The sequence below is a fragment of the Bos indicus genome, chromosome 22 (genome assembly GCF_029378745.1).
Source record: "Bos indicus isolate NIAB-ARS_2022 breed Sahiwal x Tharparkar chromosome 22, NIAB-ARS_B.indTharparkar_mat_pri_1.0, whole genome shotgun sequence".
NCBI lineage: Eukaryota > Metazoa > Chordata > Mammalia > Artiodactyla > Bovidae > Bos > Bos indicus.
The window spans coordinates 34887737-34910858 of NC_091781.1; the positions used below are offsets into that span (position 1 = coordinate 34887737).

The 23122-nt window shown below is 46.8% G+C and overlaps 1 protein-coding gene across 2 annotated transcripts in view; it reads left to right on the plus strand.

Annotated features, from left to right (window-relative positions):
* Nucleotides 1–23122, plus strand: part of LRIG1 (leucine rich repeats and immunoglobulin like domains 1) — a 114402-nt gene that overhangs the window by 34554 nt on the left and 56726 nt on the right. For both annotated transcript variants that reach the window (XM_019984108.2, XM_070776343.1), the window contains exons 2-3: nt 4235–4306; nt 15197–15271. In XM_019984108.2, the coding sequence (XP_019839667.2) occupies nt 4235–4306; nt 15197–15271 (147 nt within the window). The remainder of the gene's footprint in view (nt 1–4234; nt 4307–15196; nt 15272–23122) is intronic.

Here is a 23122-nt window from a genome sequence, read left to right on the forward strand (position 1 = left end):
AGTATCTACGGCTGGGCTCCATTGTTGGAAGAGTGGTGCACCCTTTGTGCAAGTACAAGGGAAATTTGTGTTATGACAGTGGCTGACAAACTGTTTAATGAAAGCTGCAGTTGGCAGTAACTAAATTCCCTAAGGTTTCTTTCCTCTGCGCTTTGGTCCTGAAAGGTGCAGAAGTGCTTTTGACAGCATCTGTCCTGCTGATAGATGGATTGTTTTGACAGGAGAATCTGAAACCTTCAACCAATAACACACTCAGATGTCGGGCCTAGTAAGGCTGACCATGTTTGCCGAAATAAGTGAGATGCCTTAGACCTGTGTGCCTGTCAGCTGCCACCTGAGAAAAAAAGGTCTCCTAGGTAAAAGTTTTTCACTAATTAACTCTTAAATTGTTATTCAGACCCTTCTCTGCACAGTTCTTGGACCAAAGTATATGGATATCTTTCATCTTGGAGAAATGAACGTTGTCAGGAAGTGTGGCAGTCAAAGAGTTTAAAAAAAATCTTTATATGTTATGCCGGGGTGTGGGTGGGGGATGACCATGTACACAGCAGCATGATTCACAATAACCGAAAGATGGAACCAGCCCTAATATCTATCAGCTTTTATAGGGAGAAACAAAATACGGAAGATACACACACACACACAGGTGAATAATGGAATACTATTCAGCCACAAAAAGGAGCAGGAACGCATGACACGTGTCACAGTATGGGTGCACCTTGAGGACACTGTGCTGAGTGAAATCAGCCAGACACTAAAGGTACTGATGGCTCCACTCGTGTGAAGTACCTCTCAAGTCCAAGTCACACAGACAGCATGTAGAGTGAAGGGAGGTAGCCAGGCCCTGGAGGGAGGGGAGAATGGGAAGTCAGTGTTTAATGGGTGATGAGTTTCAGTTGGAAAAGATGTACAAGTGCTAGGGAGGGAGGGATGGTAGTGATGGTTGTATAACAGTGAGAATGTACTTTATGTCCCTGAACTGTACACGAAGCGTGGTCAAGATGGTACTCTATAGGTTATGTGTATTTTACCACAATAGGAAAATATTTATACTGAGAGTGTCTCTCCCAGAGATGAGCAAACAAGAAAAATGTCTGCGGATTTTACTTCAGATTGTGCTTGTCAGGGAGAAGAAAGTAAATATTTTCCCTGGTTTTTGATAGAGCAGTTGGTAATCACATAAAAATTCAGAGCTCGAGCTTCTCTTGGAAATGAAGGAGACTTGGTCTTCACCCGCCCTTGTTTTAGGAACCAGGTACAAATGGCCCTTTAGGTGGCAGGCAAGTGAGTGGACACGGCTGTGTCAGCCTCATTCCCCGCTTTGTACCAGGATTTATTTTTCAGACTTAAAAGCTCTTTGTCCCAAAGCAGTGTCATTCCAAGGGACCTGAGCCTCAGCTACTGTATTCTCTCTGTGTTGGTGAAAGGTGCTGAGAGCAGAATTACTCTTAGAGGCAGTCTGGGTTGGCGATACGTGGCTTTTCCAGTTGATCGAGAATCGAAAAATCGCTTCATCCAGGCAGACCAAGTGAACGCTTAGATTTCCACTTACAAGTCTCTTGAACTTATTGCTACTTCCTGGAATCTCCGTGTTAAGTACTGATACTGTCTGGCTTCTTGATAAAAGTAGCTTATGGAATCCCCCTTTATCAAGTTGCCTTATCTAAAAAGCAGAATTTGTACAAGGTTTTTTTGTTTTTTTTTTTTTACTTTATTTTATATTGGGGTATAGTTGATTAACAATGTTGTGTTAGTTGCAGGTAGGTGTACAGCAGAATAATTCATATGTTACAGTTATGCATATACATATATGTATTCTTTTTCAAATTCTTTTACTAGTTAAGTTACTACAGAGTATTGAGTAGAGTTCCCTATGTTATACAGTAGGTCCTTGTTGGCCATCTGTTTTAAATATAACACTAGATACAGCGTTTTTGAAATGTAAATAAATTGTATGTGCTCCTTAAGGGGAAAAAATAGAGACCAAGGAGAGTTGTGATTTTAAATGTCTTTATTCTAAGCCTGAGTTCCTAAAGGATCTGGACTTTTCTGGCTCAGGGATTGAGGGAAGTGATTTCCTTTCAGATTGTTCAGAACAGAGCCACCAGGCCTAGCGTGGGCCCTAGATCCTGTGAACCCCAGCTCCTGCCCTGGCCGCAAGTTATTTTGAAACTAGATCAGAGGTTGAAAAATGGTGATCCTCTGCTTAAATGTGTTCTGCAGATTTATGTTTGCAGAGATGTGGTCCACACACACCGCCAGGTTTTAACATATACATTTAAAGAATTGAAAAGACTGCACATAAAATTTCAGAGCTCAGGCTTCTTGAAAATGAAGGAGACTGGTGTGCACCACCCTTCTTTTGGGAACCAGGTACAAATGGCCCCTTTAGGTGGCAGGCAGGTTGAGTGGGCACTGCTGTGTCAGCCTCACTCCACACCTGGCAGGTGACCGCCTGCGTCCCTTGTTTACCCTTCCAGCTCTTGGCTTTGTGGTTTCTGAGTCTTTCTCTCAAGCCTGCTCCGGCTTAGCAACTCCCCATTACCTGAGATGATATGAATGTCACGGTCATTATCAACTCACACTACCTGTAGAACCAGAAACAAGATCTCTGCCCCACATTGTCATGATAATATGCTCATCATAGGAGGAACTTTTAGTCCACTCAGTCCTTTCTGTGACAGGAAAGAACTCTCTCCATTTGTGGATTTTCTGTTCCAAGTCTAACCTGTTGATTTCTGTGTAAGTATCTCATTGTAAATACTCCCAAGAACAGACAAGCTCACACTTGACTTCAATAGGTGGTTTAAAAATTACCACCTTCAATTTTTATGGTAACATAATCCCTGGACAAATTGCTTTTAATTCAGGCTGTGCCCCGAACACAGATGTACCATTAATTTCAAGGGTGGTTTGACTTTTATTTAGATAAATGTCTTGAGTTGACAGTGAAATGGCTCTCGGCTCTGGCTTAGTATTGATTGGAATGTCTCTGGAGGAAGCTTAAAAGAAAGTTGCCACTTAATGTGATACTGGGCCCCTTAAGAGACTTTGAACTCTCGATTCGTAGTACTTGTTAATTGGCAGTAATGGCAGTGGAATTAATAGCTGAGATGAAAAATGTAGCCAGCTCCTTTGGCACACACAGGATTGGATGTATTTTGGTTGCAAAGAGTGAGGCACAGTGAGGGCCCGTGTGGACCACATCTGTGTGGGTTCTGTTCCTGAAAGATCAAGCTGGTCTGGGTTGAGGGTGTGCTCTGGGAAGCTCAGCAGATCAAACATTGTCCCGCTTGGTCCTTGTCTCCCTCTGAGAATGGGGTCACAGATGGGCTGAAGGGGAGAGGGATGTAATTCTGAGTCATGTGATAGACGCTGTCATCTTGAGAACGCTGCTGGCATGTGAGGCTTTGGTTCACACCAACGTGATTTCCTATGACAGTGCTCCTCTCTCTGGCATGATTATCACTTGAAATATTTGTTCATCGATGGTAGGAATGCCATGTTCATATAAACCTTATGATTAAGATCTTACATTGCTCACTTATTAAATAGTCCTTTCAACTTTAACTATACATGCAAGCGAGTTTTGATCCTGAAGTTTTTGTTTAGACCAAAGTCTCTCAACCTCTGAATGTTACTATTAGCAGTGAAGGCTGGATCTGTCCTTAAGGGCTGTCCTGTCCTTTGGAGGTTGTTTAGCAGCTTCCTTGTCCTCTCCCCACCAGATGCTAGTAGGATCCTCCCCTCCCCGTCCCTTCAGTCATGACAACCAGAAATGTCTACAGACTTTGCCAAATGTCATCCATGGTTGGGGACCACTGATTTTTAGTCAGTGAAGGATCAGACTCCCTTTACTGCTTCTTAATAGTGTTTGATGCCTTAGTAAAACAGTAATTTTTCAAAATGCCATTTGATAGGATGCCAGGCATTTGGACCAGCATGGTGGTCACAGAATCCCTCTGTCCATGGAATTCTCCAGGCAAGAATACTGCCGTGGGTTGCCATTTCCTTCTCCAAGGATCTTCCCGACACAGGGATTGAACCCTGGTCTCCTGCATTGCAGGCAGATTCTTTACTGTCTGAGCCACCAGGGTTACTTAAAATAGTACATGAGATGCAGGCAGTTATGAGTAAGAGGGGTTATTTCTCCTGGGGAGGGATGGGTAGATGATTCCTAAATTTGGGAGTATTGACTGAATTTTTTCTTTGTTTTTTGCTCTCCTTTTTCCAGAAACCTGAGTTACAACAAACTTTCTGAGATTGATCCTGCTGGTTTTGAGGACTTGCCGAATCTACAAGAAGTGTGAGTGCTTTTCCTCAAACTTTGGGGGGTTGGTGGGCAGGATGGCAAGCTCCTGGGGAAGACCCTGTCTTGTGGCAGCGCCACTCTTTCCCTGGATCAGCAGTCTGAACCTTGTTAGAGGGGACATCTGCTGGGCGCTGTTGGAGACAAAAGGTCCTGCCTACTTAGCACTCCTTTGCTGAAGCCCCTCTCTTCTTCCTGGGCAGTCAGTGATGGGTGTGTCCAGCAGATGTGAATTTATTGGAAATCACATGCCCACGGGGGCTGTACAGGCTTGTGGAAAGCCTTGGGGGCCCAGGGGGCTAACACACCTGGCTGGTACTTCCCCCAGTCCCCAGGGCCCTAGAGCAGCCTGCTTTGCTGGGGCAAATCAGCCGGCCCACCCCTTCTCTTTCCCAGGAATGCAAGGTATAGAGAAATGGATAATAAGGCTGATTTTTCTCTCCCGATCTCCAAACAGAACTAGACATTACTGTCTTTCGAACGCCAGGTTTGCTGTCTCTTGCAATGTCCTTTAAGTCAGGCCTCAGTCTTTTCTTTCTCTTTTTAATGTGAGGAATTCTGCTTTTAACGTGAATGTTAGAGTTATTCAGGATTTTAGTTCTACAGGGACTTCAAAGAAAAGTCATGCATACCCACTGCAGAAAATTTGGCAACTGTAGAAATATGTAAAACAAATTAAAATCACCAGTATTATCACCCAAGGCTAAACATTGTGGACACTTAGTGAAAAATATATACTTCTACACAAAATTTTGGAATCAAACTGTATTTATACCATGGTTTTACATCTGTTTCTTACTTCTCCTTACATTTGTGAATACTTTGTCATGTAAATTAAAAGATTTTTACTATCCCATTTCAATTTTTATGTAAAGCTACTTATGCATGGATATTTCATAAATCATTCACCCATTCGCTCCTGTTGTTACTCTATTTTTAGTAGACATTAAGTGCTTTATATATTTTACTTGTTACATGTAACTGATAAAAAAAAATCCTTGTTTATTATTTTTTGATCCTATTGTTGAGGGTTTATCTAAAGGAAATTTAATCAGATGATGCAATTTGTTAAATACTTGTGCTCTCTAACACCATCTCCAGATTCTCCAAAATGCTGTTTATGATTTCCAGGTCTGTTTAAAGAAGGTTCCAAGTTCCCAAGTTAAAGGAAGATGAGAGTAGGAAGGGACGCTTGGAAATACTTTGTCCAGGGCCCTTATTTTTCCATAGGGTCACATGATTTGGACTAGTTTGGAAGTGGGTCATTATGCAAGTTTACTTAATAAAAGACCACAGACTGGGTGACTTAAATAATAGTAACTTATTCTCTCAGGGTTCTGGAGGCTGGAAGTTCAAGATCAAGGTCCTGGCAGGGTTGGTTTCCTCTGGGGCCTCTCTCCTTGACTTGCAGATGGCCACCTTCTTGGCCACCTCTTCCCATGGCCTTTCCTTTCCCTGGTGCCTCTTCTTTGTGTCCAAATGTCCTCCTGTCAAAAGGGCACCAATCATACTGGATTAGAACCCATCCATATGACCTCTTTAAAAACCCTTTCTCCACTTATGATCACAAGCTGAGGTATTGAGGGCTGGAACTTCAGCCTAAGAATTTCGTGGGGGTGTGACAGCCCACCACAGCCACCTGAAATGATAAACCCAGCCCATCAAGGAGCCGGTTTGGGCCATAACCCAGTCCTTTCCCTTGATCCAGGCTGTCTTTAACCACTTGTGGTTACTGTATTCAACTTCTGTAGGTTGAGTCTCAGAGCTTAGTGGTTTCTTTTCGAATTGGACAAAACAAAAATCATGTTATTTCTTAGGGCATCATTCAGGCTTTCATTCACTATTTCCTCAAGTACCTCCTATGTGCCAGGCACTGCTCTGCTGCTGGGGGCACAGGACTGAATAAGGCAGACAGAGAGAGCTAGGGAAGGGTTAGGTAAGAGGCATTTGCCAGTGGTGCAGGATTGAAGGGGCTTCTAAAAAAAAATTAAGCATTCAAGATAAAGGACCTTAATGCAGTATTTGAAAAAAGAAAAATGAATGCCAAATAATAAAATAATACTAATCCATGATGAAAAAATACAGAAAGTTTAAGTAAAGTCTGAATCAGCTTAACTGATTATTTTTCCTTTTGCCCCAGGCTCCTGTCTGGCTTGACAGGGCTCTGTTGCTGATCATATCTTGGTTTGAAAACTTACATACTCTGCTCTGAATGAGTGTTGTTCTGCATTCACTTTCAAATTTTAAAAGTGCTACATTCAGATAGTCTTTACTCTGGCTTCGTAGTTTTCTTGGTAGCCCCCTGAATGCTGTTCCCATTTCCCACAATCCTGGCACCTCAGACAAGCCTCGCCTGTCACAGAACCACATTAAAAAAGGGAAAGACATGTGGGGAACAAGGAAGCCAGGAGACTCACTAGTCATACGTGTTTGGGGGCCTAGAACAGGGTCAGGGGAGGATTTTCTCCTTTGATTTTAGAGAGGTAATAATGGAGCTGGAGCGCTCAGGGTGGTGACTGACAGGCAGATCAAGAAAATGTGAGTGGTGTGGACAGGATGAGCTGCAAATAGAAGACAAGGCCCTCACAGAAGGACCAGGACGAGGGCCACTGTGCCTGGTGTGCGTGAGGGCGGGGTGTGTGGCCAGGGCCTGGGTCCCAGGGGGCCCTGGGGGTCATGTTATGTTGTGGATCCAGTGTCATCAGCCCCGCCATAGAGTGGGGGCACAGTTGATGCTCCCGTGAGCCTTTGCTGTGTTCTCTCTAGCTCTGTCTTGCCATTTGTTTCTTCCCCCAACAGCCATCCAGTTTCAATTGGTTTGGTTCCCTTGACCTGCGGCTTTTAATCCCCCTTTTACTTGGTGCTTTTTTGGAACTTAATCCCCACCCAGATCTAGAACGGAGAGCATCTGACTTGCACCTGTCCTTCACTGGGGATGCCGGTTAGTCTTAAAAATAAATTTCCCGAATCACAACAGCACAGCAATGACAGTAACACCACACTCAGCCTTAGAGGAAGACGGCTTCATTTCATCCTGACACCAGCTCTGTGTGATTTAAATTCTTTTCTTTACAGTCATTTTCTCCACTTTACAGAGGAGGAAATGGAAGCTCAGAGAGATTAAATAAACCTGTTCAGTGTCACCTGGTTGGTAAAGCTGAGAAAAGTGTTAGTCACTCAATTGAGTGGAACTGTTTGCAACCCCACGGACTATATCACATCAGTCTCCTCTGTGTATGGAATTCTCCAGGCAGAAGTACTGGAGTGGGTTGCCATTCCCTTCTCCAGGGGATCTTCCCAAATGAGGGATGAAACCTGGGTCTCCCACATTGCAGGTGGATTCTTTACAATCTCAGCTCCAGGAAAGCTGAGAGTTGAACTCAAATCTGTTTGATTTCCAGTTCAGTTCAGTTCAGTTCAGTCACTCAGTCGTGTCTGACTCTTTGCAACCCCATGAATCGCAGCACACCAGGCCTCCCTGTCCATTACCACCTCCCGGAGTTCACCCAAACTCACATGCATCAAGTTGGTGATGCCATCCAGCCATCTCATCCTCTGTCGTCCCCTTCTCCTCCTGCCCCCAATCCCTCCCAGCATCAGGGTCTTTTCCAGTGAGTCAGCTCTTCAAATGAGGTGGCCAAAGTATTGGAGTTTCAACTTCAGCATCAGTCCTTCCAATGAATACCCAGGACTGATCTCCTTTAGGATGGACCGGTTGGACCTCCTTGCAGTCCAAGGGACTCTCAAGAGTCTTCTCCAACACCACAGTTCAAAAGCATCAATTCTTCAGCGCTCAGCTTTCTTCACAGTCCAACTCTCACATCCATACATGACCACTGGAAAAACCATAGCCTTGACTAGATGGACCTTTGTTGGCAAAGTAATATCTCTGTTTTTAATATGCTATCTAGGTTGGTCATAACTTTCCTTCGAAGGAGTAAGTGTCTTTTAATTTCATGGCTGCAGTCACCATCTGCAGTGATTTTGGAGCCCAGAAAAATAAAGTCTGCCACTGTTTCCACTGTTTCCCCATCTATTTGCCATGAAGTGATGGGACCAGATGCCATGATCTTAGTTTTCTGAATGTTGGGAGAAGGCAATGGCACCCCACTCCAGTACTCTTGCCTGGAAAATCCCATGGGCGGCGGAGCCTGGTAGGCTGTAGTCCATGGGGTCTCGAAGAGTAGGACACGACTGAGCGACTTCACTTTCACTTTTCACTTTCATGCGTTGGATAAGGAGATGGCAACCCACTCCAGTGTTCTTGCCTGGAGAATCCCAGGGACAGGGGAGCCTGATGGGCTGCCGTCTGTGGGGTTGCACAGAGTCAGACTCGACTGAAGCGACTTAATAGCAGCAGCAGCAGCAGCAGCAAGCCAACTTTTTCACTCTCCTCTTTCACTTTCATCAAGAGGCTTTTTAGTTCCTCTTCACTTTCTGCGCTGTGTATTTAAGCCTGAAGCTGCACTGTCTTCACCCCCCACCCCCTCTTCTTAACCTGCAGCCTTCCACCCAAGATTTTAAAAGGATGGGAAGTCCAGTGTTTGATCTCCTCTGTCACTCTTACTGCATTGGTCTTCTCTATCGAGGTACTTAGTATTTCCTCTGATTCCTCCAGACTCTTTGTCCAAACCCACATCACCTTGTCCAAGCCCACCTTCCCTTCTCCCTTCACATTCTGGCTTTTTTCCTTCTGAGCTCCTGTTGGATTTAGGGACAGGGTGAGATTTCTCGACCCCGTCGTCTACCCTCTCTCTACTGTGTGTGTCTTCTCCTCTTCCTCCAGCTAATGCACTCAGGAAAGTTGACTGTAGCTGGCTATTGTGCTAATAAAAAGCCCTCTGCTCCTTATGGTCATTTCTACATTTTCAGACAGTTGTGGAGCAGAGCCTGGGAACCAGGCTGCAATTGCATAGCTAGTAAATGAGGGAGTGAGGCCTGGAGTCCCTGGTCTCACTCCTATCCCAGACTCTCCGTGGCAGCACAGCCTTCCCGGGCGTGGGAGTTGTAAAGAGAGGGATCACTCCTTGTGAGTACAGTGTCGTGTACTGGGAGGATGTGAGTTTGGTAGCAGGCAAACCTGGCTTGGAGTCCTGCTTCTGCCCCTTACCGGGACTGAGTCCCCGGACAAGGTACTTCCTTCTGTGCTGCCTCTGGAACATGGGCGTAGTGACATGTTATCCAGTTACAAATACAGTAACTATTCATTGGATCTGATTTCCAGAGCATCGTACATGGGCAGGGCTCTATGCTGTGTGTTCAGTCTCTCAGTCATGTCCGACTCTGTGTGGCCCCGTGGACTGTAGTCCGCCAGGCTCCTCTGTCCATGGAATTTTTCAGGCAAGAATACCGGAGTGGTTGCCATTTCCTCCTCCAGGGGATCTTCCTGACCCAAAGATTGAACCCACATCTCCTGCATTGGCAGGCAGTTTCTTCACTACTGAGACACTTGGGAAGCCCAGGGGCACACTGTATATTATTTATCTTCTACTTTGAGAACCCCAGAGCTGCTCTCCACAACCCCCCCACCCCGCCACTGAGCTGGGTGGCTTGTTAAGATACAAATCCTTGGGGGCTGATAGGGGGAACCCTTTACCAGCATGACTACCCCTGGTCCCCAGTGTCATACTGTGGGATGGATGACACAAATTCCTCAAGGGCCCAGAGCAGTGGAACTTGTCATTGATAAAGATCCAGTCCTTTCCTGAAGGGAATCCTAATACATCGTGCAGGCAGGAAGAGGCAGTGAGGAGCAATGGGTGGGGAGATGGAGAAGCATATTAAAGAAAAGAAAAAAAATCACAGTGGGCACACTGCTTCTAAATTAACTGAGTCTTCCAAGGGCTGTCAGTTCTCCTGAAACCTGCACAGCCACCAGCCACCACTTGAGTCTGGAAACCTCAGCACGAGGGGAACCACAGGCTGGCAAAGCTGTGGTCGGTGGTTTAGCAGTGGTTTTATTTTGGAGGCCGGCAACCGCAGAGCATCGTGGGCCAGTTGGAGAGAGAAAGCAAGCCGGTTGGGGGCCCCCGGAGGACCTGAGGATGTTGGCGCAGCTGCCGCCAGACCACATGGTCGTCACTGCCCGCAGCGCTGAGGAAAGCCCACCAGGGAGAGCCTCCAGCCAGGAGTCCTGGACTGCGAGGCTCCTCTATTAATAAGAGGGGCTATTTATACCGTCCTCCTTCAGAACTGCGCTCGGATCGCGTTACTGCTGCCTGGCCCGGGAATGCCTAACGTGGGTGCTGCCGTGTGCTTTCCAGGGCCGTTGACCTAAAAGGTTCTGAAGGCGCCGAGAAAGGCTGAGCGTTCCTGCCTCTGGGTATTTATGGCTCGCCCTGTGGTGGTCCAGGCTTCTGCTGCCCCTGTGTGTGCGCGTGTGCAGTGTGTTTCAGGGGAGGGTTGAAATCATAAGGGGGTGTCACTTGAGGCACTGCTTTTTGGCTGTGAATCACCACCACCTGTTAAGCATTTACTATATATGTGGCTCTCTCCTGGGCTGTTAGATTTAGTGATTTCAGCCAGATCCTGCCAAAACTCTATGGAGTTGGGGCTTGTCCTTTGCACTTTTGGTGAAGAAAGCTAAGGCGCAGTGAGGTTCAGTGACCCACTGAAGGCCGTTTGATTGGTACGGGATTAGCTCAGGGTTAAATGGACCCGGGTCTGTCTGATTGAAACATTTGAACTGTATCATCTCCTCCTAATAATCCCTGCTCTGCTGTGCGGTAACTTGGTCTCAGTCTCGTCTTTTAACGTGAGGTGATGAATTAGTGCTTTGCTTCAAGGGCTGACATGTTATTCAGTGACACATGGCACGGAAAATCCTCCGCACAGAGCCTGGCACTCAGAGAAGTGTTTGCCTTTATTGTCGTTTCTAAGTGTTGACTTAGAGGAACTGCATTCTGTGTCATGATACTGAAATACCTGTACCTGTCCAGCTGGTATGCAAACTGTAAGTCTTGCCAAAGTCAGTAACGTAGTCTGCCTTATTCTCGAGTAGCTGAAAGCACTGGTAACGGCTATTGATGAAGTGTTCCTAACTCCACAGTGGCTCCTACCTGATGACTTTCTCCCACTTCAGAAACAAAACGAACTGATGTGGCACCCCCAGCCCAACTTTGACCGATATTAATGGCAGCTCACTTTGTGATTGGAAACAACCAGTGTCTAGAAAATTAGTGAATCAACTACGTCAGTTGTGGCTCATTCATATCATTCATCGTAGCAAAGGAGCACTTCACCTCTGGTTAAAAGATTTAGGGAGATCCCCAAGATCTATTACTAAGGGGAAACTGGCGCAGAATAGTCTGTGTGAGACACAGGCATCTGCGTGGAAGAAAACCGTGTGTTCATCTGCAGCAGCCTACAGCTGGAGCTTCCTCTTGGAGGCAAACCAGGGGGCGGGGCGGGGGCAGTGGTGGCTTTCAATATATATTCCTGGTGTTCTTTTTTTGAAACAATTTGGAATTTCACTGTGTACTTACATCAGCTATTCAGTAAGTAATTAGAGCCAAACCGTTTTTAAAAAACAGAAAGGGCTATAACTCAAAGTGATCCTGTGGGTTTGTTTTTCATTGTTTGTTGATGCCTGATTTGATTAAGGCAGTCAGTAATAAAAGTTCTCTGAAGCATCCTTTTTAACATTCTGCATCTTGCATGATGTGAAAACTTCCTTTCACCAAGTCCAGTAAATGGAAGTTTCAGAGAGAGAGAGCTGAGGGGGCCCGGAAGGCTGGGAAAGGCCAACATCCAGGTTCTGCCTGGATGGGATGGGGAATAGGGGGATGGGGTGGGATGGGGAATAGGGGGATGGGGAGGCGGTCTATGCAAAGCTCTCCCCCCATCCCACCCCATGCCTTTTTCACACCTTTCCCAGCTGCAGGGCTGGGCCATTGTTCACGGTCTGATGCTTCCAGAGCATTTCTTGGTCCTAAATCATCAGGAAAAGTTTCAGTTATAGAAGCCAGATATTTAAGAAGAATTTTTAGGGCCTTTGAATGGAAGCAGATTTGGAGGGAATGAGAAGGGGGGAAAGACTGCACAGCCCTAGATATTCAGAAGATTTCATCAAACACAGTCCTAAATTATGACAGCATCCCTACACATGGAGACTGTGCCGAATGTCCCGAGGCCCTTCTTTGGCTGGCTCTGGAGGTGGTGCTGTTTTTGACCAGCCTCTATTTCAGGCTGGCAAGTTGGTCGTGTCTCAGCGGGAGTTGGGCCTTTGTTGCCTTCCGAGGTAGTGTTCTGGTTTCAACAAGGGACAGAGCGAGAAGAGAGCCAGTGGTGGAGGAGCTGGTTGAGGTTTACTTGCCCTTCTTTTGAAGTAGAAATGATTGAGAAGTAAGCTAGCCTTGCAGATCTTCTTCTCTGTGTTCCCTCTGACCTTTTCATAAATCCAGCAGCCCTGCTGATCAGAGCCTGCGATTTCTGCCTCATCTTGTTGACTCCGGGCTGCTGATCCAGACCTGAAATGCCCTGTGTACCTTCAGCGCTGTTGGCCACACCTGCACGCTCTGCTTCCAGCATTTTGGTCACGATTTGAGATATGCTAACGATGCCCCCTTTCCTTGTTCAGTTATCATTCCTAGGAGTTGGGTGGAGCAGTTTGTTGTGTGTGCAGCAGGGTGGCCCGAGACCAAACTCAATCAGCCAAAGTTCTCCTGCAGAGAAGTCCTTACTGACAACTGAAAGACAGCTACCATGTTACCATAAGGCTGTAAGCTTGCTGCCTGCTAGCCTTTTCAGCTGTGGCTCTCCTGTGGCTGGCACTTGTACTTTGTTCACCTCTTGTCCAGGCCTCTCTCTCCCTCTCTCTCTGTCACCTTAGGATGGTGACTTACACTTAGAGACCTCACCTGTGAGGTAGAGAACAGTACTAGCGCCTGGTTCTGAACCCAGAGTCTGACAATGCAGTTACATAATGCTGTAGAGTTGCTGCTGCAGCTATAAATAAATGGAAGTAATGGTTAAGAACCTAGACTTCGGGGCTTGACCCCCAGGGCCACTGCCTTTTACTGCTGGTGACCTCAGTTAAATTACTTAACATCTTAGTGATTCAGTTTCCTCATTGGTACAATGGAAATGTTAATGGGGCCTGCCTAGTAGGGCTCTAAGGACAGATTAATATATTGAAAAGCCTTCAAGAGTCAGGCCTGGCATATAATAAGCCCTCAGTAAGTTAGCTGCTGTTATTATTATTATGACACCCCCCCCCCCCCACCAAGCATCTGCGTTTTAGAATAAATCTCTAAGAAATGAAGAGTTTGTAAGCAAGCTGCCTTCTTGGCAGCAAGTTCTTGACCTTAGCTTTCCTTGCCCTGGTAAGCTCTGAGGATCTCATCGAGGAATATGTACATTTATGGTACTGTGAAAATTTATTAGTAGAGATTCCGACAGATGGTGAGTTTTCAGCATCCTTGCACCAAGATGGGAAACGGATCACAGCAGGGGTGGACAGATAAAAGGTGAAGCAGAAGCAGTCTGCTTTAGGGGCAGTCAGATAAGAGACTGTTAAAGTAATTAATCGTCTACTTCAGCACACAAACAAGGGCCCTTTAAGTGGAGAAAGGCTTTGCCACGTGGTACAGATCTGCTTTCTCTCCGCCAGATGCTTCAGTCATGAAGCTGTTGAAATAGACATTCTGTGTCCCTCAGCCCAGTAATTGCCAGGCTTCATCTCTAACCAGCTTTGGCACTGAAGAAAGCGAATGGGATAATTCAAGGCCTTTTCCTCCCCCTCCCCATTCATTCTATAAAAGATGGCAGACAACCAGATTATTCTATTCAAGCAAATACTCGCTGTAAACTTGTATGAATACAGCTGTCATTTCAGTGGCCTTGTCCTCAAACCGTAACTGGGTGCTCTGTGTAAGACATATTGTGTAAAAAAACAAGAATAAGATAAACCAGCATTATCCTTTATTCTGCGTCTCAGATACCATTTCTTTCCAGCCCATCCCCCGTCAAAAAGCCTGATCACCGTGCTTTGGCTACCCCAAGGATTTCAGGGCTCACTTTGCAAATCTGATTTTGAAGTCTCTTCCCCAATTTGGAAATACACATCCATGTAAGGAAGGTGGATTCCAGAGCCTCTGGGGATGGCCCAGGCGAGCTGTGTTCTGACTTTTGGGCTTCCCCTTCCATTAAGAGTTGAGAATTATGGAAGTACAGATATAGAATATTCAAGTGGGAAGGGAGCTTGGGGAGCATCTCTGGTTCTGCAGAAGATTTTCAGATTGTCTGCGTGAAAAAGTATGTGTGTATATGGATATATTCCTGGAAGACACGTCTGGAGGCTTCATCAGAGTTCAGAGAAGCTGGAATTGCAAGTAGATAAGAACCTCCAAGAACTAGTCATTGGTTCATGTGTCTCCAGCACCAGGAACCCCCCACAGGAGGGCATGAATCTGTGGCACTGGGTGCAACCGCGTGGCCCTTTGGTGAGGGCAGAGCCGTGTCATGGACATGCATAAAGCAACTGGGGGAGGAGGACCATCCCAGTTGGAGTGGGCTCTGATCCTTCAGCCCCCAAGGAGCGCTCTCAGTGATGGTCTTGGGGAGCTGTTGTTTGATTTCGTGCATCTCCACCTGTGTTCACAGTCCCTTGTCTATTAGTCTTGATTTCTGAGCTAGAGTGGAGGCTCCTAGAGGACAGGGGACGTGTTCTGGGTGTGTTTATTCCTAAACTATGAGTGTGGTACGTAGTATTTATGACCTGGCATAACTTCTTTCCTATTAAAAACTTGCGTTTAGATTCTCGTATTCAGCGTTACAGCATAGCAGTTTGCCCATGGCCATTTTTTTACGACGTCCTTGTATATCTGTAATTTCATACGGCTAATTTTAATGATTTAACTTATTCATTTCTTCTTGTTGTCATTACAGGTACCTCAATAACAATGAGTTGACAGCCATACCATCCCTGGGCAGTGCCTCATCTCATATAGTCTCTCTCTTTCTGTAAGTGGTACCATTTGGGAGATCCTGGGCTGTTGTGGGGAGGCCGTGGTATCGTGTTGCTGACATTGGGTATCAGGGAAACTCGTATTCCTGGGCTCACTGGAAAAAATGGTCTTACTCCATGTACCTCTAGTGATCATGACAAATGTGTTGCTTGCTGTTTCGGGGTGTGTAGAATTAAAAACTGAAAGTTTTGCCTCATCTCTAGCTTGGCAGGAAATTATCTTTTTAATACCCAGGGGTATTAAATTTCTTGTTCCTAATGGATAAGCTGGCAGTTTGAGGGCCTAAACTGAACTTAAAAAACACTGTATCAGTGATGAGACAGCAGGCTCATCTTTGTAGCAGTAACTTTGATAATGTGACTCAGCTCACTTTCAGGGCTTAAAAAAAAAAAAAAAAAACAACAATTCATCAGGCTTCTGAGATTAGCATAAAAGTAAGGATTTCTTTGTCATGGTCAAGTGTAACACAGCATAAAACCTGTCGACTATTATAGACAACGCAGTGGAAATGAGAAAGGGAATAAAGGGACCTCAGTGAGGAAGAAAGGGAGATGCCCTGGGTATGTCATTGTTGGGGCCGAGAAGCACCCTGTGGGGGAGTTAAGTACCGTCAGTTACCCCACTTCTCCAGCAGTCAGACGGAGGTGCTCACTTGTTTGAAACTCACCCAGAGGTCTTTCCAGATACACCAGTCACAAGTCCAGCTATTTTCTAGACCAGCTTTTATTGGCAGCTTCCCCAGCAGAGCACCTCCCTCTTCGCGCCAAATTTCCTGTTTCCACTCCAGGCCTGCCAATTTTTATTTGATGGTGATTTTGCTGGTGTTATAACTTGTCCGATCACCTGGAGGTATCTTTTCTGACACTGACCCGAGCAGAGTGACTTGGGAAGAAGGCTTCATCTGTCCGATAACTAGTGCGTCTTACAGGTATCCGGGTTTTCCTGGCTGCAGGGCCTGTGTTCAGAAGATGGCCCAGCCTTGGGAAACACAGTCTTGGTTTTAACCCTTTTCCAGGTGTTGTGGGGTTGGGGAGCAGGGGCTTAGAATTGTGACCCAGCCCTGTGTCCTGAACAGACGGCTTCATCTCTCTGAACCTCATTTTCCTCACTACAGGATGACAGGATGTGTTCCTGTTCCCCTTCTGTGTGTTTTTTTTTTTTTTTTTTTTTTTTCCCCCTTGTGTTTGTACACGTAGGGGCAGTGAGTCCAAAGTTCGAGGGGAGCATGAGGTGCGGGAAACTCCTAATGTCTTGCACAAGCCAGAATAGGTGTTTGACGGGTGGCAGCGGCTGCTGGCTGGTGGCTAGTTGTCACCTGGCCCCTTGGGCCTTGGCGTGATCTCACCTATAGGACCACAGGGTCTGCGAGTCACTTCTTGTACCTGTGGAGTGCTGGAATGATGCATATAGCTCTTTGTCCCAAGATGATCAGTCAGGGATCTAATTTTCTTGTTGCAGCTGTTTGGCCCATGGTGTTCTAGCATTTGGAAGGTGTTTCATTGCTGGTTAAATGAGTTATCCGTACCTGAGGCTAGTTAAGGACATGCCAATCCCTGGTATGTTTATAGAGCAGCACACCGGAAGATGCTTCTAATGCCTTGCTATTTAAAGGACTGTTCCTGGCCCAGCAGTGTGCTGTCAGTACTGAGCTCATTAGAAATGCAGACTCCCAGGCCTCATCCCAGTCCTGCTGGTCAGAAGCCATTTTCACCGGCCCCCCTGGCCATTGGCCCATTCATTCAAGGTTGAGAAGCACGGCTTCCCCACCCCTTGTTCTTCACTTGGTTGGGAAGCCCAGGCCCCAGAGATCATCTTTATGTTACCAGACAGGAAACTGAGGCTGCCTGAGCTCCTGTAAGTTGCGCAATAGAGCGGTGAACAGAGACTGAACACGCATGCCCGTGCATGGCTCCTTTCTCCCCCACATGGGGGCAGGAGTGTGGCAGGTGACTGTGACGCGCCCCGTGCCAGGACGGGCAGGGCCCCCCGTTTGCCCTGAGGCCTGTGGTGCTGTGAATCACTCCTTGCTCTGCTGACTAAAAATACATTTCTGTTCCTTGGCCCAGGTGTCTGAAGCAGGGGGGCTGGTTGGCCTTGTTCCTGCTATTCCATTAGACAGTGTTAAAATATGTAAAGTAGGAAGGAAAAAGAAAAAAAGGCTCCCTCCCAATTCTGATTCAGTTTGGAAAATGCAGGTTTATATTGGCAGATACTCCCTTTGGCCTGAAGCTGAGCTCCATGTAACTTGGTCAGTGAATTCTCTGAAATGACAGATGCTGAATGGTCTTTACCTTCCTTCTGTCTAAAGGGCCTGTGTTCCCCGATCTTAGACTCGTGGATTTACTGCCTGAGAGTCAGGCTAGCAGCATGACATCACAGTAGCAGAATTATAGATAAATTTGCTGTCTTCCTTCATGCATTCCTGTATTTCCTAAGTGAGTTGAGCAAAGAGCAGGGGAGAGCGGACAGCAGATGTATGTGACATTCTCATCCTGACTTCTAAGGGAAAACACCTTGCATCTCCATCCATCCATCCATCCATCCATCCATCCACTGTTGATAATTCCAACAGTTCAGGCTGGGTTTTTTTTTTTGTTTTTTTTTTTTTAAGGTTTATTTTTTTTATTTATTTACGGCTGTACTGGGTCTTCTTGGTCGCTGCCGAGTCTTTTCTTCCGTTGCAGTAATCGAGGACTACTCTCTAGTTGTGGTGCACGGGCTTCTCACTGGGGGCTTCTCTCGCTGTGGAGCGCGGGCTCTAGGGCGCGCGTGCTTCCATAGCTGTGCTGGGTCTTGGTCGCTGCCCAGTCTTTGGTTCCGTTGCACTAATCGAGGACTACGCTCTAGTTGCGGTGCACGGGCTTCTCACTGGGGGCTTCTCTCGCTGTGGAGCTCGGGCTCTAGGGCACGCTTGCTTCCATAGCTGTGCTGGGTCTTGGTCGCTGCCGAGTCTTTTCTCCCGTTGCACTAATCGAGGACTACGCTCTAGTTGCGGTGCACGGGCTTCTCACTGGGGGCTTCTCTTGCTGTGGAGCGCGGGCTCTAGGGCGCGCGTGCTTCGGTAGTTGCAGCTCCTAGGCTCTGGAGTACTGGCGCATGGGCTTGCTTAGCTGTTCCACGGTACGTGGGATCTTCCCAGATCAGGAATTGAACCCATGTCTCCTGCATTGGCAGGTGGATTCTTTACCACTGAACCACCAGGGGAGTCCACCATTCAGGCTTTGAAGGGCAAGTTGTGCTGGTGTGTTTGTGGTTTTTCAGAAGAAAGCAGTAAAAGGTGTCACGTATTCAACAAACATGTAGTAGGAACCTCTGTGCCCCTGCAGTTGGAGCCCAGAGTGACCTGGGAAAGACACAATGCCATCACACGTAGGAGGTTCCTGACGTATTGTCTGCGGACGTGATAGGTCAGTTAGCTTAATCAGCATTCACCTTGGTAGCCCTTATAGTCTCCAGATTCTCCCCTTCCTGGGCAGGAGGAGATAAATAATCAGAACTTGCCAAGGGACCACATGGCTGAGGAGCTGGGACCACTTTCTGGGGACAAGGCTGTAGGCAGGTGGGTCAGGGGAAAGAGGGGGACCAGGCAAATACCCAGCTGTATCTCTGATGATACTGTGAGCAGGGACAAGGTGCTTTTTCCTCACCTGGTGGATGAAGGGGTTGAAATACTCACAAAAGTACACTTGCAGCTTTTATATCCCTTCCATGACCAGGAAACTGAGAGTCGAGGCAATAATGTCACAAAAGAAATACCGAACCTGCTGTCCCACGGCTGCTCTTGCTGCCTTATGTCTTTTAGGACAGGTAGCAGCTTTGTGGTGTCAGTTCAGATGCCGGTGACTGGGGGCTTTTGCCTCTGGATTTTGTTTGCCTGTCCAGGTCAGCTCTTCATCTCTGTGTTGGTTTCTTGTCTCCTGAGTCTGTGTCAGTAACCCTGGTCCCTTGCTCACATGACAGAGCTCTCATCACCCGCATACCAGCACCCTGCTTCGCTGAGGTCACACTTGGGAGGACTGTGTGGGGAAAAGGGTTTGTTTCAAGCCTGGCTTTACTATTAGGGCCTCAGGACAGAGTTTTCTAGAGTTTTGGGAACTGGAATCCTTCAGGAAAATTTCAGTTGGTTAACAATTTCTGATTAAAGGAATCTAATTCAATTAATGTATTTGTCAAAGAGCAGATTTTTATTTGTATTGTGTTCTGCAGATAAGGACAAAGCCATTTGTCCTTAATAACCAAAAAGCATTAAACTCAAGGAAAGCTTTTAATAGGATTGGGTTGGAGTGAGGGAGCTAGATTTCATGAAATGCTTCTCAGAAAAAGAAACAGACTTTTGTTCAGTGGGGGCAGACTCTGCTGGTAGATTTTCACGTTTGAGTTCTTTCTTTCTTTCTTTCTAATTTGAAGTCCAGGAAACTCAAGTTACAATTCCCACAGCAATAGTAATTTCATGTGATGCATAAGTGACATTTCTGGGGAAGAAAAATTTCCGCTTTTCCTGTGGTATTACTGCACTTGTATCATTCAGGAGATTGGTTCCAGTGGAAATGGTTCTGTGTGGTATTTTTTTTTTTTCCCCTTCAGCCCTAGGAGTAAAATGCTTGCTGTAAAACCAACTTGAGTTGTAAAGCCCAGCAGCTTTGTTTCGTGTGTTTTGGCTGTAGGGTGTTAGCCACGTGGCCCTCGGCTTTGTCCACGTAACTTCTTTTCCTCTTGGTGGTGTGCTTTGGACCCTGCCCCTTACCCAGGTTTCATGGCTTCCTCTCCCCCTTCTTTGGCCTCGATCAGGTAGGCGATCTAGGCTAAGACTCCTCAAACACTGTTACCTGTGACTTTGTAATTGTGCTGTTAAAATCCTTGGGTCTTTGTTGCATTTGAAAACACAGCAAAATATTGATCTTTTACTTCAAATCTGGGGGAAATAAACTTTTATGAAAGCTTTTTTTTTTAATTGAGAGAAAACTAACATAAAACACTGTATTAAACAAATTTCAGGTGTACATCCTCAAACACAACACCCCCCTCACCACAATCTAGTTTCAGAACGTTGTCATCACCCCGAAATAATACCCCTACTCCTTAAGCAATCACCTCCCCTTTCCCCACCCTCTCAGCTTCCTGAAAACTCATCTTTTATTTTCTTCTTTTGAGTAAAGTATTTTTCTCTCCTGTTCGCAATGTACCTGGAAGACTTAGAATTGAATCATTTAAATAAAAATATCAGAAGCAGAATGAACTATGCAGTTGTGTATTTTGCCGTGACCTCTTAACTGAAGAAAAACTGATTAAAGGCATGGAGCATTTAGCATTACTTTATTGTTAGTTACAGAGAATAAAACCTGGAAGGGACAAAACCTGCTGTCCTGTCTGTGACCCCACTTGGAGCCAGTTAGATGGAAGGAGCGCTGGGTGGGGCTGAGGCACCCCAAGGCTGGGAAGGATGGCGCGAACTCTTCTGGGCCAGGTCTGCTATGGACATAAAGTCAGTGGTGATATTTAACTCTCCCTCTGCCTAGCAAACCCTCTAGAAGAAGGGGCTGGATCAGTCTTCTTTGCAGGCTCATTCATGGGCAGATGAAGTCACATTAAAGAGTAATTAAAAGCGAGAGCCTTAACACAAAGCGATGAGGACCTGGGCTGCTTCCCGGTGCTGGAATCCATGTCTCTGAGGGCCCAGCCCAGAAGCCAGGGAGAAAGGAGCCCCGGACTCCTCCTCAGAAAATTCGGCTAGGCTTTGGGACCTTAGCGGAGACTGTTACTAATCAGGTGAAGTTTTACTAAGTAATAAATAGTTTCTGGGCATTGCTAAAGCCGTGTGTGGGTGTAGCTTGGGTTCAGGCCTCTTGCCTTTCCTTTACTCTGCTGCCCTTGAAACTTTCTCTCTGTTGCTTCACCTGGAAGAAGGTCATCATTTGTAGACATAATAGTTGATGCTGAAATCTTGTTTATCATGATGTTTTTCCCTCAAGTGTGAAATCATAGCTTGTCTTAAAAAGTTGACTGGTAACCTTGGATGGTGGAGCTCTTTACATCGTGTTACAGAGGTGGACCTGTGGGGAGTGCATGTTTGTGTAAGGCGGACATCAGAATTCTCCCCAAGGTGGAGGCTTCCTCTGGGGGAACTTGCTGGACCATCCATGAATCATCAGATTAAGAGTGGACTGAACCAAGTTTAAGAGAAAATGGGCAGTTTTCTCCCCCTATTTCTGCTTCTGAACCATGTCCTGCAATAATAACCTAGTTTAACCTTGCTGGTGAAGGAAGGCCAGTCAGCTAGAGCATTGGAGTAAAAGAACCCCCTGTGGGTTCTTGGCATCGTATTTGCTGTGGGTTTTTGGATGCACTGTCATCAGGATCATGGGGTTAGTAGTGACTGAAATGCTTTAGGGAGAAACTGAACATTGTGCTTAGTTCCTCAGTTATGTCTGACTGTGACTCCATGGACTGTAGCCCTCCAGGTTCCTCTGTCCATGGGGATTCTGCAGACAAGAATACTGGAGTGGGTTGCCTTGCCCCTCGTCCAGGGGATCTTCCTAACCCAGGAATTGGACCCAGTTCTCCCCAGTTGAGGCAGATTCTTTACCATCTGAGCCACCAGCGAAGCCCTGGTTTGAAAGGCTGTAAGTCAAGTGTGAATGTCCCGTTCAGATCCCAGGTGCTGAAGGGAAGCCAGCGCCCTCGTCAGAAGACAGCACAACAGGAAAGTATACGTAAAGCGGGGCTTCGGTTCCTCTTCTGTGTCTTCAGAGACGTGCTAACCTTCTGCCTTTCTTGTCCAGAGTTCTCTGGGTGCACGTGAACAGATTCTTTCCTCTGGATAAAATGTCATACCCATTACCTTGGGAGACTGTGGCTTCACCGTCACCTGTGTGGTTCTCAAACTGGACCATTTACCAGAATCGCCTAGAAGGCTCACTGGACCATAGGATGGCTGGGTCCCAGCCACAGTTTCTGGTACGGCAGGTGTGGGTGCTGTGTGATTACAGAATTTGCTCTACTCACAAAGTCCTGGGTGATGCTGATGCTGCTGGTCTGGCAACCCCTGCCCTTCTTTTGAGAACCACTACCTGAGCATCTTTAGTGATGGGTGGAGGTGGGAGACTCCTTACTAACCAAGCTGCTCAGCTTTTGGAGGGCAGTAAATTATTTAGACAAATTCCCCATGTCACCAGTGTGGGCACAGGCATTTATTTGGGACGGTGGGGCAAGGTATTTATTTCTGAGGAAAGTGCTAAGAGCAGTGGACAGCAAGCAGCCGTGGGCAGCACAGCTCTGCCTGTTGACAGTGATCACACAGGTCTCCCCATCAGACCTTCACAAGTTCCTGGGAGGCAGGGAGCCGCTCAGCAAGCACCCTCTCCTGGCAAGAGACCTGCTCCTACCTACCACCTCAGTGAAGAGTGTTGCAGCCCTCCTTATAGCCTGCGTCCCTGGGCAGGAGGGCCCGGGCCGGGAGCTGCTGTTAGTACCGCTTACCTTTCTGCAGATTATCAGTCACTGTTATCAGATGAAACTTTGCCCTCGACTAAGACTTGAGTGGTGCTGCTCTGTGCCAGGCGGAAGTTAAAAGGAACACCTGAAAGACAAGCACAGCAGCGCTGTCGGCCCTGATGGGGGATCAGAACGTGGGGCCCACACCTTCCTCCCACCCGAGTTGTCCACTCCCAAGTTGTCTGTGACCCCAGTCCTCGACTCTCATTTTCCCGGCCTTCTGCCCCAGGGAGGCTGTCATCCAGGCTGTCAGTGGGTACAAGAACTGAAAGGAAAGCGGAGGAAGTGAATGTCAGGGCCCAGGTTCCATGTGCAAGGCCGAGGAGAGGGGTGCCAGCGTGTGCCCCACGTGGAG